This window comes from Danio rerio, chromosome 15 (assembly GCF_049306965.1).
Source record: "Danio rerio strain Tuebingen ecotype United States chromosome 15, GRCz12tu, whole genome shotgun sequence".
Taxonomy (NCBI): domain Eukaryota; kingdom Metazoa; phylum Chordata; class Actinopteri; order Cypriniformes; family Danionidae; genus Danio; species Danio rerio.
The window spans coordinates 47,752,501-47,767,944 of NC_133190.1; the positions used below are offsets into that span (position 1 = coordinate 47,752,501).

The following is a 15,444-nucleotide window of genomic DNA, read 5'->3' on the forward strand; positions in this document are numbered from 1 at the left end:
CTTTAGCGAAGGTTCTACCAGTTCTGTCATGTCATTCATAATAATTATCTTGTCAGCCTGTAACAACCAAGCAAGCCATGTATATAAGCTCATCTAAACAATCTGTTTCGCTGTATTGAGGTGACGTTGCGGAAGTTTCCCTCCATCCTCCCCATCACCACCACCACCAGGATGGCCTCATCTCCACTCAGGGGGTTGGCTTCGCCCTGCCTTCATCTTCAGGCAGGATCTGCCAGCTCATCCAGAGTTCTGCACTATAGACGGGGCTTACGCTAAAGGACTTTATGAAAGGACCGTAACGAACTCTCATTCATGCAAACAATTCACAATAAATGTTCAAACGTTTATCTGCCTCCTAGAGTCTTTCTGGTAGAAACTGACAATAACCCAGCATTTCCTACAGTGTGGCTCTGCCCTTCAGTATCCTTCACGCCTGGAGAAGCGCAGGGAGAGTAAAACCTGATCGATCTGCACTAACAGGTAATGGAGAGAGTCGGAGCTGTGGCTCAGGAAGGATTCAGTTCAATATTGAAATGTACAAATTGGCTGATCGATCAAAACAACCTCATCTACTGTCTCAACTCAGAGTCAGCTGTTCTCCTGATGGACGACTTGAGGCCTGTTAACATGATCTAAACTGAAACTCTTGAGCTATTGCTAACACTTTACCATAAGGGTGTATTAGTTAATGTATTTACTAACATGAGAAATCACTCATTCATTCATTTTCTTTTTGGCTTAGTCCCTTTATTAATCCGGGGTTGCCACAGCGGAATGAACCACCAACTTATCCAGCAAATGTTTTACGCAGCGGATGCCCTTCCAGCTGCAACCCATGTCTGGGAAACATCCATACACACTCATTCACACTCATACACTACGGACAATTTAGCCTACCCAATTCACCTGTACCGCATGTCTTTGAACTGTTGGGGAAACCGAAGCACCCGGAGGAAACCCACACTAACGCAGGGAGAACATGCAAACTCCACACAGAAGCTGATGATATAACACGGCTGTCTGGAATACTCAATTCTGATTGGCCAGTTGCCACATTCCGCTATGTTATTTCCAGATAACAACTGTTTTTAGCAGACGATGGCTTGATCAAACGTGGACCTTCAGCATGCACTGGGGCGGTTTGCTGCCGAGTGTGACGTGGCTGGGATGAGAATCAGCACCTCCAAGTCCGAGGTCATGGTGCTCCACCGGAAACAGTTGGTTTGCCTTCTCTAAGTTGGAGGAAAGTCCTTACCCCAGGTGGAGGAGTATAAATATCTTGGGGTTTGTGCTCACAAGTGAGTAAATGATAGAGCGTGAGATTGACAGGTGGATTGGTGTAGCGGCAGCAGTAATGTGGTGGATGTACCGGTCCAATGTGGTGAAGAAGGAGCTGAGCTGAAAGGCAAAGCTCTCGGTTTACAGGTCAATCTACTTTCCCCCTTTGGTCATGAGCTTTGGGTCATGACTGAAAGGACAAGATCTTGAATACAAGCAGCCGAAATGTGTTTTCTTCGCAGGGTGGCAGGGTGCACCCTTATATATAGGGTGAGGAGTTCTGTCACGCGGGAGGAGCTCGGAGTAGAGCCGCTGCTCCTCCACATCAAGAGAAGTCAGCTGAGGTGGCTCAGGCATCTGTTTCGGATCTGTTTTCATGGACACCTACTTAGGGAGGTGTTCCAGGCATGTCCCACTGGGAAGAGGCCTCGGGGAAGACCCAGGACACGTTGGAGGAACTATGGCTGCGTCCGAAACCGCCTACTACTCAGTAGGTACTTCAAGTATGAATGGAATTTGGACGTACTACATCCGCCCATTTTGTCATGGTCAGGTGACATACCTGCGTCAGTTGGGTCGCCTCACTTCCATTCATGAATTCTCTCACGGGGCATTATGGGATAGCGCAGAGTGCATGGGATGTGCACTTCAGAATCTCGCCGGAGGTAGTAAGTCATCCGGGTACTTCTCGCCTACTGATTTTCGAATTCAATGAATTCGGACATACTAATTGGCTCGCATACTGATTTTAGCGTACTATATAGTATGGAAGTATGCGGTTTTGGACGCAGCCCATGTCTCTCGGCTGGCCTGGGAACGCCTCGGGATCCCCCCGGAGGAGCTGGAGGAAGTGTCTGGAGAGAGGGAAGTCTGGGTTTTTTTCTTAAGACTGCTGCCCCCGTGACCCAGCCCCGGAAAAGCGAATGAAAATGAATGAATAATTGTATAAAAAAACTGCTATTTTCGAATAACCTTGACAGTCTGTGAATACATCCACGGCATCCATGACAGTATACATCATGAAAATCCATGAATATGTATACATTATAACTTTACATTATTGATTTTACATGCATTTTTTATTTTAGCCAATTATTGAGTGTATTAATTTACTTATGTAAATGTGTGTAAACAAGGCTTAACATCGGATTTTTTGATCAACCAGCCACTGTGGCTAAAACATTACTAGCCATTCTGCATTTTCTTTTTTTATTTCTCGACAGTTTCTTCTGACCGCCCCCTGTCTTTTTAAAGAAAATCACAATGGCGAACGCTCCAAGTATAAAAGCCTCGTCCGTTTAGTGAGGTGCGCGAGCAGTCACCGGAGATCCGCCATGCGGCACTAAGCGAAAGTATAAATCCAGCCTCACACGCCACAGCTGAAATCTACCCGCATTTGGCTGGCTGGCGGGTGTTAATGTCAAGCCCTGTGTGTAAATATATTTTTATTCAGCTTTTTACATGATGTGTTTATATGATCTCTTTACAATACAGTTTGTAGAGTCATGTTTTTTGACTTTATATGATTGATATCGAAATTTATATATTATATGAGGGACATACTTTGTTTACAAAGACGTGCTTTTTCGTACAGTGCCCCTGAGTTGTGGAATGGCCTACCCATCAGCATCAGGAATGCCGTTTCTCTGGATTGTTTTAAGAAACTTCTCAAGACTCACCTTTTTACCGTTGCTTTTAACTTAGATTGATTATTTTTGTTAATTTTATCATCCAATTGTATTGAATCGTTCATATTTTATTGTTTTATTGTGGTCTTTTTTACTGTTTTTATTGTTCTGCTTCGTTTGCCTTATATGCCTGTTAGCGCTTTGGGTCTGAGAAAAGCGCACTATAAATAAAATGTATTATTATTATTATTATTATTAATATTATTATTACAAAACAAGGAGATCTTTGTATTGCAATTGCATTTTAAATTTCAAATAAAATGTAAAAGTTTATTTTATAAATGTGTAAGTTTATTTTATTAACAAATTTTAGGTTTGGCGAGGCAGTGGCGCAGTAGGTAGTGCTGTCGCCTCACAGCAAGAAGGTCGCTGGTTCGAGCCTCGGCTCAGTTGGCGTTTCTGTGTGGAGTTTGCATGTTCTCCCTGCCTTCGCATGGGTTTCCTCTGGGTGCTTCGGTTTCCCCCACAGTCCAAAGACATGCAGTACAGGTGAATTGGGTAGGCTAAATTGTCCGTAGTGTATGAGAGTGTGTGTGGATGTTTTCCAGAGATGGGTTGCAGCTGGAAGGGCATCTGCTGCGTAAAAACTTGCTGGATAAGTTGGTGGTTCATTCCGCTGTGGCGACCCCAGATTAATAAAGGGACTAAGCCGGCAAGAAAATGAATGAATGAATGAATGAATGAACGAATTTAAGGTTTTTAGTTACTATCCTGCCAAAACATTTTTTTTTTAATTCTGCAAAGAAATAGCAAAAAAATACATTTGAATCTGCAGATTCTATCTTGTCCTAACTATTAATAAATGCTATACTAGTATACTTCATTATTAGTTCATATTAGTAAACATATGAACTAATATAAACTAATAGAACCTCTAATGTGTGACTGAGTTATTAAAAGAATAAATCTGCGGCAAAACTCGGTCAGCTTAAAATGTTCAGCACACAAGTCTACAATTACACAGCCGCTCCAACAGAGTCGCACAACAGAGGAATTAAGGAGGATTTAAAACGCATTTCTGCTGAAGTTCAATTGGAAGGCAAACCGCTGTTTAACCACACAAGATATAAAGACATAAAGTCCAAGCATGAATCGATAATTGTAATGGGTCTCCAAAATACCCCATTCCCAGCATCAACTCATCAAATCCCTCCAAACCAGGAGCAGAGCACAGACGTGAGCAGCTCCATCTGCTGGAAGAGTCTCACAACACAGACTCGATCTACTTTTAAACACTACTGCTCTTACAGAATACATTTTTTCAATAATTTACTCACTTCCTTCTCATGCAAGATGTTTATATGTTTGTTTTAACAGTTGAAAATAAATGTTGGATTTGAACAACCAAACTGCAGTCTCAATGTCAAAGTCAAAGATTTTGCAGCTTAATTTGGTCACAGCTGTATCTGTGTTTCAGCAGATGAAATGATTTTGGTGATAAGTCTTATTTTGACACATATTTTGGGAAAATGTTTTGAAACACTTTTGGTTCGGAACCTGTCTCGTTTGCCCAGTTAGCGCGGTTCGTTTGGCATATGTGAAAACAGCAATCGTGCTTGGATCCACGCCAAATCAATCGCTCCAAGATCGCTTGAATGAGGTGATCTCGGCTCGATTGAAACGAATTCTGGAGTGGATCGATTGTAGTGAGAAAGCGATACAATCCGAGCGCGGTTAAATCACAGTGTATTATGGATATGTAATAGGCATACAGCTATATGAAGACTGTATTATGAGTAGGGCGGGAAGTTTCGCAAGTCTCCGGATGCCCGCAAACGAGTGATAATCTCTCGGTAATCTCGCGTCTCCCTCCTGGTCCTCAAATAGGTTACGTCGCATACCCTTCTCACCCCTCCCCACCGCATCTCTCCTCAGACACGCAAGTAAACAAACTGGCAGACACAAAATGTCACTTACTATGGAGGGACAACTGTGCGGGCTAATTGTATCAAACTATACATTTAGAGAATGAAGCGCAGCCGCGGCTGAAAACAATGTTTTAATGCATCGCACGTCACTTCAGGAGGCGTGAATTAATTTAGCTAAACTGAGACATGGTCATCTTGTGGAAATATTAACAACGATCTTCCCTCTCTGTTGGTAAAGCGCTGTCAAATAATATTTTCCTCCACATTCCATAATGCACAGCGCATCGGCCTACGGCAGCTGGATTAGTCCAATAGGCCAGTGCTTTTCATGGTTGGGCCTTTTTTAGTTAAGATCATATTCTCACCACAAACTAACCACTCCAGGGTTTGTTTGAAAGCGTACCGAGACCACCTCTTCAAGCAGGTCTCGGTACGCTTTTTTGGTCTGCTTTTGGTGCGCACTCGATTGCTGCATTCACACCTGCCAAAACGAAATTTAAGATTCAACCGAATTCAACCGAACTAAATAAGGCAGGTGAGCAAGCACTCTTAGATGTATTGGTGTAAACAGGGCCTGAGTGTGTATTTTTTACGAGCGGGTTGCTGCTGCGAAGGGGCCAGGGAGTAAGGTTGGGTATCGTTTGGGTTTTTTCAATACCGGTGCCAAATTGATACTTTTAAAAAGATACCGGTGCCATGCCTGAATCGATACTTTTTAGCCACAAAATGATGGTGGATACTTCTACAAAAATATTTTGTTTGACAAAATATTTGAAAAAATCATTTTAATAGAACAATATAATTAAAGTTTAATGTAAACATCAATTCATATTGTATTACATTGATACATTTACTTTGATCATGTGCGTGTGCCGTGAAAGCAGCCGGTGAGCGCCAGCACACACACATTATGTAAATCTCGACATGTGAAAGTGGTCCACTGGTTTCATATGGTTGTTCACACTACTTATCCATCCAAAGAAGATGTAATGCAGTCTTGTAAATGCTAAAGCTTTAAATAAAAGTGAAACCATCGAGAAAAGCCAACCATCCATCAATCTAATCTATTTACCTATTCATCCATACATTTATCCATAAGTTCATCTATCCAATCACCCATCCATTCACCCATCCATCCATCTACCAATTCATCCATTTATTTATCCATCCATCCATTTACTGCTTCATCCATCCACTTATCCATGAGTTCATCTATTTACCCATCCATCCATCCATCTACCAATTCATCCATCCATTTATCCAAAACTTCATCTACCTATTTATTCACACATCCATCCATCCATCCGTCCGTCCATCCATCCATTAACCCGTATACCACATTATACCACATTTATTCATGAGTTCATCTATCCATCCATCCATCCATCCATCCATCCATGAAAGCCGTGAAAGCAGCCGGTGAGCGCCAGCACACACACATTATGTAAATCTCGACATGTGAAAGTGGTCCACTATTTGGTTTCATATGGTTGTTCACACTACTTATCCATCCAAAGAAGATGTAATGCAGTCTTGTAAATGCTAAAGCTTTAAATAAAAGCGAAACCATCGAGAAAAGCCTGACCCCTACTATGTTTACACATGTATAGGTCATTTCTGATTAATGATGTCAGAATTTACCGGTATTTTGGAATGGATGTGTGAACAGACTTTTCCTGGAAAAATGACAGAATATCCGTGCCTGTGTGAACACCTTTTTTATGAATATTTCCGGATATTTACCGGTATCGCTGTGTGAAAGGGTCTATTGACTCTCGTATTTCAATCATGCTGCACACACTCCTTCAACAGAAGCATAGTTAGTTTTCCAACTAACCGTATTGTCTTCTATAAAGTTAACAGTTTGATAATCATAACTCAGAGAAGCAGCTCTGTCCTGCTGTGACGTTCTCCTCCAGCATGTGATCAGTAATGGGCTGTTTTATGTGCTTCCTACTACAGCTCCACCTGCGCTCATTAATGTAACTCACTGCAATCATTAGACATGCGGATAAAACACACCGAGTCCAATAAAAGAACAAATTAACGGAAATAAATCCAGAGAAGATGAGGGGAGAGGAGAGAAAGAAAACTTCCCACAGTCCTTGAGTGTGTTTGAGTCCTTGACAAACAGAAGAGCTGAAACTCAAACATCCTGCAGTGGAAAACACACTGCCAATTCAGCCATCCATCTGTTTAGATTTCTGTCTGTCTATCTATCCGTCTGTTTATCCACCCATCCATTTATCTGACTATCAATCCACCCATCTATCTGTCCATTTATCCATCTGTTGATCTATCCATCTGTCCATCCATTCAACTTTTCATTGATCCATCTGTCTATCCATCTATGCATCCATTTGTCTATCTATCCATCCATCCAACTTGTCATCGATCCATCTGTCTACCCTTCCATCCATCCATACTTCTATCTAACCATATATCCAAACATTTCATCTATCCATCAGTCCATCCTATTAATGTTTCATCTATCCATCTGTCCATCCATCCAGCCATTGGTCCATCTATCCATCCATTCAACATTTCATTTATTCATCCATGCATCCATCCTAGTTTTTATCTAGCTATCTGTCTATCCATCCATCCATTTGTCTATTTGTCCAACCATTCAACCGTTCATCTATCCACCCATCTTTTCATCTATATATGTGATCCATCCATTCATTTGTCTATCCAATCATCCATCCATCCATCCATCCATCCAACCAACTTTTCATCTATCCATTTCTCCATGCTTCTAACCATCCATCCAACTTTTCGTCTATCCTTCCATCCTCTGGTATATCTATCCATCTATCCATCCTATCATTGACCTATTTATTCATCCATCCATCCATCTATCCATCCATTCGTCTGTCTATCCGCCCGTCCGTCCACCCATGCAACTTTGTCTGTCCATCTATCTGTCTATCTATCTGTACATCCATCCAACTGTTCAAATTTCCATCTCCCCACCATCCATTCATCCATCTATCCATCTGTGTACCCATCCAACTTTTCATTTATCTATCCATCCATCCATCCACCCAACCATCCATCAATCTAATCTATTTACCTATTCATCCATACATTTATCCATAAGTTCATCTATCCAATCACCCATCCATTCACCCATCCATCCATCTACCAATTCATCCATTTATTTATCCATCCATCCATTTACTGCTTCATCCATCCACTTATCCATGAGTTCATCTATTTACCCATCCATCCATCCATCTACCAATTCATCCATCCATTTATCCAAAACTTCATCTACCTATTTATTCACACATCCATCCATCCATCCGTCCGTCCATCCATCCATTAACCCATATACCACATTATACCACATTTATTCATGAGTTCATCTATCCATCCATCCATCCATCCACCAATTCTTCCATCCATTTATCCATAAGTTAATCTATCTATCTATTCACCCATCCATCCATCCATCCATCCATCCATCCATTTACCAATTATCCATCCATCCATCCATCTACTAATTCATCTATCCACTTATCCATGAGTTCATCTATTCACCCATCCATTCATCTACCATTTCATCCACCCACTTATCCATGAGTTCATCTATTCACCCATCCATCCATCTACCAATTCATCCAACCATTTATCCATAAGTTGATCCACCTATTTATTCACACATCCATCCATCCGTCCGTTCATCCATCCATTAATCCATGTACTCCATTTTTTCATGAGTTCATCTATCTATCTATCTATCTATCTATCTATCTATCTATCTATCTATCTATCTATCTATCTATCTATCTATCTATCTATCTATCTATCTATCTATCTATCTATCCATCCATCCATCCATCCATCCATCCATCCATCCATCCATCCATCCATCCATCCACCAATTCTTCCATCCATTTATCCATAAGTTCATCTATCTATTCACCCATCCATCCATCCATCCATCCATCCATCCATCCATTTATCCATTTACGAATTCATCCATCCACTTATAAGTTTATCTATTCAACCATCCATCCATCCATGCATCCATCTACCAATTCATAGATCTATTTATCCAAAAGTTTATCTACCTATTAATTCACAATCCATCCATCCGTCCGCTCATCCATCCATTAATCCATTTACCCCATTTATTCATGAGTTTATCTATCTATCTATTCGCCCATCCATCCATCCATCCATCCATCCATCCATCCATCCATCCATCCATCCATCCATCAATTTACCAATCTATCTATATGTATTCACCCATCTATATACCTATTCATTTATCAATTCATACATCCAATTATCCATATGTCAATCTATCTATTCATCCATCCATCCCTCCATTTATCAATTCATCCCTCTATCCATCCATTTATTACAACCATCCGTTCATCCACCTACCCATCCAATTGTTAATCAATATAAACATCAGCATGTCTATTTAAATGAATATTGATATATTTATAGCACAGTTGTTAGCGGTTTTCTATCGTTGCACGCGTAGGTTTAATTAGCATGTAGCACTGTGGTCGTGTGAGCCGCGATATTTTATTTCTCTCTGTGCTGACAGTTTTATAAGGCTACTTGTGTTTTATGGCTTGTTGTTGTGTGCGTTTGTGTTGCAGGTAAAAGAGATGAATGTTGCGTTTGCTCAGGTTTTAATTGTGTCTCATTTCAAGTGGCCCCAGAGAGCATCAATCAGCACTAATTGTGTGTGTGTGTGTGTGTGTGTGTGTGTGTGCGCGCTTTCACACTTGGCTGATTTGAGAGTTATAATAAGCTGATGACTAAACCTAAATCAATAGCCCTGTATCGACCGCACACACACACTCACATATACGCAGAGAGCTGTGCGTGAGGTATTTATAATATATCTGAAGGTTGAGTTCAGTGTGTGAATAATAATTAAACTCCAGAGGAAAGCTGGACACAAACTGATGATAGAGTGAGAGTCAGCCGTCAGATATATTATACATGCCTGACCCTGAGCTGTCCGTCCGTTCGTTGGTTCGTTTGTGTGTGTGTGTGTGTGTTGACTTTCTTTGTACTCACCCAAAGCTTGTGATGCAAACACTGCCATGGCGCTCTGCAAGCGATCTGGTCGTAACGCCTGAACCACCAACATCTGAGCGATAGAAATAAAGAGTCAGCTATTACTCTGATTGGTTGATGCTAGAGATGTAACGGTCAGTTGATTGACAGCTCACCTGCTGAAATAGGGAGATCTTCTTGGCAACTGGAAGTGGGATTTCCTGTTCGCAGCAGGAACTGCGCAAGAACGTGAGCCACAGATCTGCGTCGCTCAGACAGAGAGACTGATACAGCACTGGAAATGTGCTCTGGAGAAACATCAACAAGTCATCATAACAGAGAAGTTATTAGTATTATTTTATACATATATATTTTTTACAACATTCATTTTTTAATACAGAAGATATTTTATTTGTGAAAGTTTAGTAACATTTTTGGTCTCTACAAGCATTTTGTTAAATGTAATAATAAATAATACATTTAATAACAAAACATTTAATTGTGTTCAGTTATTTTTTCTGGATTAATAATTAATTACAAATTTATTACAAAATTTTCTGAACCAAATGTATACATTTATTTAATATTTTAAAATGTAATCATTGCATAAAAATTAATCATTCATTTTATTTCTGTTAACGTTCATCATGAAAGAGTGTAACTCTTCAAATAAAATGCGTGATACTGCTTAAATGTAAAGCTAATCATTTTATAATTAATAATCTTTTGTTATTTTAAGTACTTTAACATGCATAATCGAGTGAAATCAGGATATTTAAACAGTTTAACAACTAATAAAATTAAAATAGGTGGCACGGTGGCTCAGTGATCAGCACTGTCACCTCACAGCAAGAAGTCCCGGCTGGGTCAGTTGGCATTTCTGTGTGGGGTTTGTAGTTCTCCCCGTGTTGGCGTGGGTTACCTCCAGGTACTCCGATTTCCCCCACAGTCCGAACACATGCGCTATAGGGGAATAGCTGAACTACAACAGGCGTAGTGTATGAGTGTGTGTGAATAAGTGTGTATGGAGGTTTCCCAGTACTGGGTTGCAGCTGAAAGGGCATCCGCTGTGTAAAAAAAAAAAGGCTGGAATAGTTGGCGGTGGCAATCCGCTGTGGTGAGCCCTGATAAATAAAGGGACTAAGCTAAAGAAAAATAAAAGAAGGAATAAAAATAAACTAGCTCAACTTTTTATTACTTTTTATATATATTTTTTTTACACATAGCTCGACTGTTTATATATATATATATAGCTCAACTTTTTAATTATATATATATATATATATATATATAGCTCGACTTTTTATTTATATATAAATATACACACACACACACACACACACACACATATATATATATATATATATATATATGTATATATATATATATATATATATATATATATATATATATATATATATATATATATATATATATATATATATATATATAGTTGAAGTCAGAATTATTAGCCCCCTTCGATTTTTTTTCTTCTTTTTTAAATATTTTCCAAATGATGTTTAACACAGCAAGGACATTTTCACAGTGTGTCTGATAATATTTTTTCCTCTTTAGAACGTCTTATTTGTTTTATTTCGGCTAGAATAAAAGCGGTTTTGAATTTATTATTATCCATTTTAGGGACAAAATTATTAGCCCCTTTAAGCTATATTTTTTCTTGATAATCTACAGAACAAATCATCGTTATACAATAACTTACCTAATTCAATTAATATATATATATATATATATATATATATATATATATATATATATATATATATATATATATATATAGCTCGACTTGCCACAGCGGAATGAACCGCCAACTATTCCAGAATATGTTTTACACACTGGATGCCCTTTCAGTTACAACTCAGTAATGGGAAGCACCCATCAAAACTCGTTCTCACACTCACACACACACACACACACACACACACACACACACACACACACACACACACACACACACACACGCACGCACACACACACGCACACAACAGCCAATTTAGTTTCTTCAATTGACCTATAGCACTCAAAGAAATCCTACGAAACATGGGGAGAACATGCAAACTCCACACAGAAATGCCAACCTACCAAGCCGGGACTTAAACCGGTGACCTTCTTGCTGTGCTAATCAACGTGTTGCCCACAGTTCTGTTTTGCATGTTATACTAAATTCAGCGATTAAGTCAAACTTTTCCACAATCACCTTGATTAGAGCCACAGCCATCAGTCTCTCCTGATCAATCCAAGAAGGAAACTGTTCTCGCAGAGACTTCTGGGAATCCTGAAGAAACATAAAAAATTCATGCAAACAGCTGGAGAAGTGTGTTAATGCATAGAGAGAAGCAGAGAAAGAGCCATACCGTCTTCCGAACCATATCCCCAACAACGAGGCCAGTGAAAACATCCCATTCCTGCATTACAGAAGCACACAGACCCACACAGGTGATTTGGTTTTATTGTGCTCTCCCGACAGCTTTAATAACAGCACATTTGTCTTGTCGGAGGCGCTGCAGACCACCAGAAACACAAGCGCCATCGTTCATTCAGAATTGATTATGAGTGTATTTCTCAAACACACTTACGTTCTCCTGGAAGAGCTCTGGACTCATTCCCTTCACAAAGTGCAGAGCAAACATCAACTGATCGGCCTAAGAAACACACACAGATGCAGCACTTCAGATCAACATGCTTAAGATGAATCTCTTCCGAACTGACATCTTCTCATTTCCTAACTTTAAAAGGAAAAAAAACGTTTATAATATTTATAATCATGGCTGCAGGAGATTGGAAAAATCTAGCATTGAGATTGCTATTCTCCGATCTATATTGCAACATGGATAACATTTCACCAGATGACTTTAATATTTCTAGTTGGAATGAGTTGACAATTGTATATAGTATGGGGATGATTCTGTAGGGGAGTTAATCAAATAGATAATAATCCAATAAAAGAAAAGAACACACAATAAACAGTGTTTTATTTCGTTTTTGGAGGAGACTAACAGTATTCAGTAACAGAATTCATTTGTTCATTTTCATCCACTTTTCAGGGGCCGGGTCGCGGGGGTAGCAGTCTCAGAAGAGAACCCCAGACTTCCCTCTCCCCAGACACTTCCCCCAGCTCTTCCAGGGGATCCTGAGGTGTTCCCAGGCCAGCCGAGAGACATAGTCAATCCAGCGTGTCCTGGGTCTTCCCTGAGGCCTTTTCCCGGTGGGACATGCCTGGAACACCTCCATAGGTAAGCGTCTAGAAAGCATTCGAAACAGATGCCCGAGCCACCTCAGCTGACTTCTCTGGATGTGGAGGAGCAGCGGCTCTACTCCAGGTGACAGAGCTCCTCACCCTATTTATAAGAGAGCATCCTGCCACCCTGCGAAGGAAACTCGTTTCAGCTGGTTGTATCTTGTCCTTTCTCTCATGATCCATAGCTCATGACCATTCATTAATTCATTTTCTTATCGGCTTAGTCCCTTTATTAATCCGGGGTCGCCACAGCGAAATGAACCGCCAACTTATCCAGCAAGTTTTTACGCAGCGGATGCCCTTCCAGCCGCAACCCATCTCTGGGAAATATCCACACACACACACTCACACACTATGGACAATTTAGCCTACCCAATTCACCTGTACTGCATGTGTTTGGACTGTGGGGGAAACCGGAGCACCCGGAGAAAACCCACACAAAGGCAGGGAGAACATGCAAACTCCACACAGAAACACCAACTGAGCCGAGGTTCGAACCAGCGACCTTCTTGCTTTGAGGCGACAGCACTACCTACTGCGCCACTGCCTCGCCCCAGCTCATGACCGTATGATTTAGAAATAAATAATTATTAAATTTAAGTGGCACGGTGGTTCAGTGGTCAGCACTGTGGCCTCACAGCAAGAAGTTCACTGGTTCAAGTCCCAGCTGGGTCAGTTGGCGTTTCTGTGTGGAGTTTGCATGTTCTCCCCATGTTGGCATTGGTTTCCTCCGGGTGCTCCTGTTTCCCCCACAGTCCAAACACATGCGCTGTAGGTGAATTGGAAGAACTAAATAGTTTCCCAGCACTGGGTTGGCGCTTCATTCCGCTGTGGCTAAGAACAATTAATGAATGAATTATTAAATGTACAAACGGTACACTTTCTTAGGTCTGAACAGTTCCTCATACAGTCACAGGCCTCAAAAAATGATCAATTATAATCCAGACTCAACATTGCATATCATACTATGTGATGAATGCAAATGATAACATTGAGATATTAATGTTGAAATCATATATCATGCAGGCCTATTTGGAATTCATCAAAAAATCAAACAAATAAAAAAACAAGACCCGCATACTTAAGAAAAGAATAATTAAGTGACAGAGTTAATAAATGTAGCATTAAGGAATTTGTGGTACCTATAACTTCATTTGTAAGAAAAAAAAACTTGAAGTTTCTCAAAATCTGTGTGAACCAGAAGTTGCTGCAGGCTATTATTTCACTTGGTTGGAGGGGCGTGGCCAAGCATATTTCACCAAAACCTTCAAACTGACATCATCATTCCAGAAACAAATAGTCAGATTTAGATTAAAGATTGGCAAAACAAACAGCTTTTTTTCCTGATTAAACTGCACAGATTTGTACATCATACTCGTTTATTTGTCTATATATATTTTTTTTGTGGTATATATATATATATATATATATATATATATATATATATATATATATATATATATATATATATATATATATATATATATATATTTTTTTTTTTTTTTTTTTTTTTTAGGGTCATAATTATTAGCCCCCTTTAATTTTTTCTTTTTTTTAAATATTTCAAACAAAAAGAAAGAAAGAAACAAAGAAAGACAATTTTCACCATATTTCTTATAATATTTTTTCTTCTGGTGAAAGTCTTATTTGTTTTATTTCGGTTACAATAAAAGCAGTTTTTAATTTTTTTTAAACACCATTTTAAGGTCAAAATTATTCACCCCTTTAAGCTATCTTTTTTCACAATAGTCTACAGACCAACCATCATTATACAATAACTTGCCTGATTACCCTAACCTGCCTAGTTACCCTAATTAACCTAGTTAAGCCTTTAAATGTCACTTTAAGCTGTATAGAAGTGTCTTGAAAAATATCAAGTCAAATATTATTTACTGTCATTCATTCATTCATTTTCTTGTCGGCTTAGTCCCTTTATTAATCAAGGGTCGCCACAGCAGAATGAACCACCAACTTATCCAGCAAGTTTTTTGCAGCGGATGCCCTTCCAGCCGCAACCCATATCTGGGAACAATCTACACACACATTCACACACACACTACGGACAATTTAGCCTACCCAATTCACCTGTACCGCATGTCTTTGGACTGTGGGTGAAACCGGAGCAAACCCACGCGAACGCAGAAAGTACATGCAAACTCCACACAGAAACGGCAACTGAGCCGAGGCTCGAACCAGCAACCCAGCAACCTTCTTGCTGTGAGGCGACAGCACTTACTGTCATCATGGCAAAGATAAAATAAATCAGTAATTAGAGATGAGTTATTAAAACTATTATGTTTAGAAATGTGCTGAAAAAATCTCTCCG

General features: G+C 39.8%; 1 protein-coding gene across 2 annotated transcripts in view; it reads right to left on the reverse strand.

Moving 5' to 3' along the window:
- dync2h1 (dynein cytoplasmic 2 heavy chain 1) overlaps positions 1-15,444 on the reverse strand; it is a 245,918-nt gene that overhangs the window by 69,815 nt on the left and 160,659 nt on the right. For both annotated transcript variants that reach the window (NM_001423300.1, NM_001423299.1), the window contains 5 exons: positions 12,457-12,522; positions 12,235-12,285; positions 12,078-12,155; positions 10,039-10,170; positions 9,884-9,956 (listed from right to left, as the gene is read on the reverse strand). In NM_001423300.1, the coding sequence (NP_001410229.1) occupies positions 9,884-9,956; positions 10,039-10,170; positions 12,078-12,155; positions 12,235-12,285; positions 12,457-12,522 (400 nt within the window). The remainder of the gene's footprint in view (positions 1-9,883; positions 9,957-10,038; positions 10,171-12,077; positions 12,156-12,234; positions 12,286-12,456; positions 12,523-15,444) is intronic.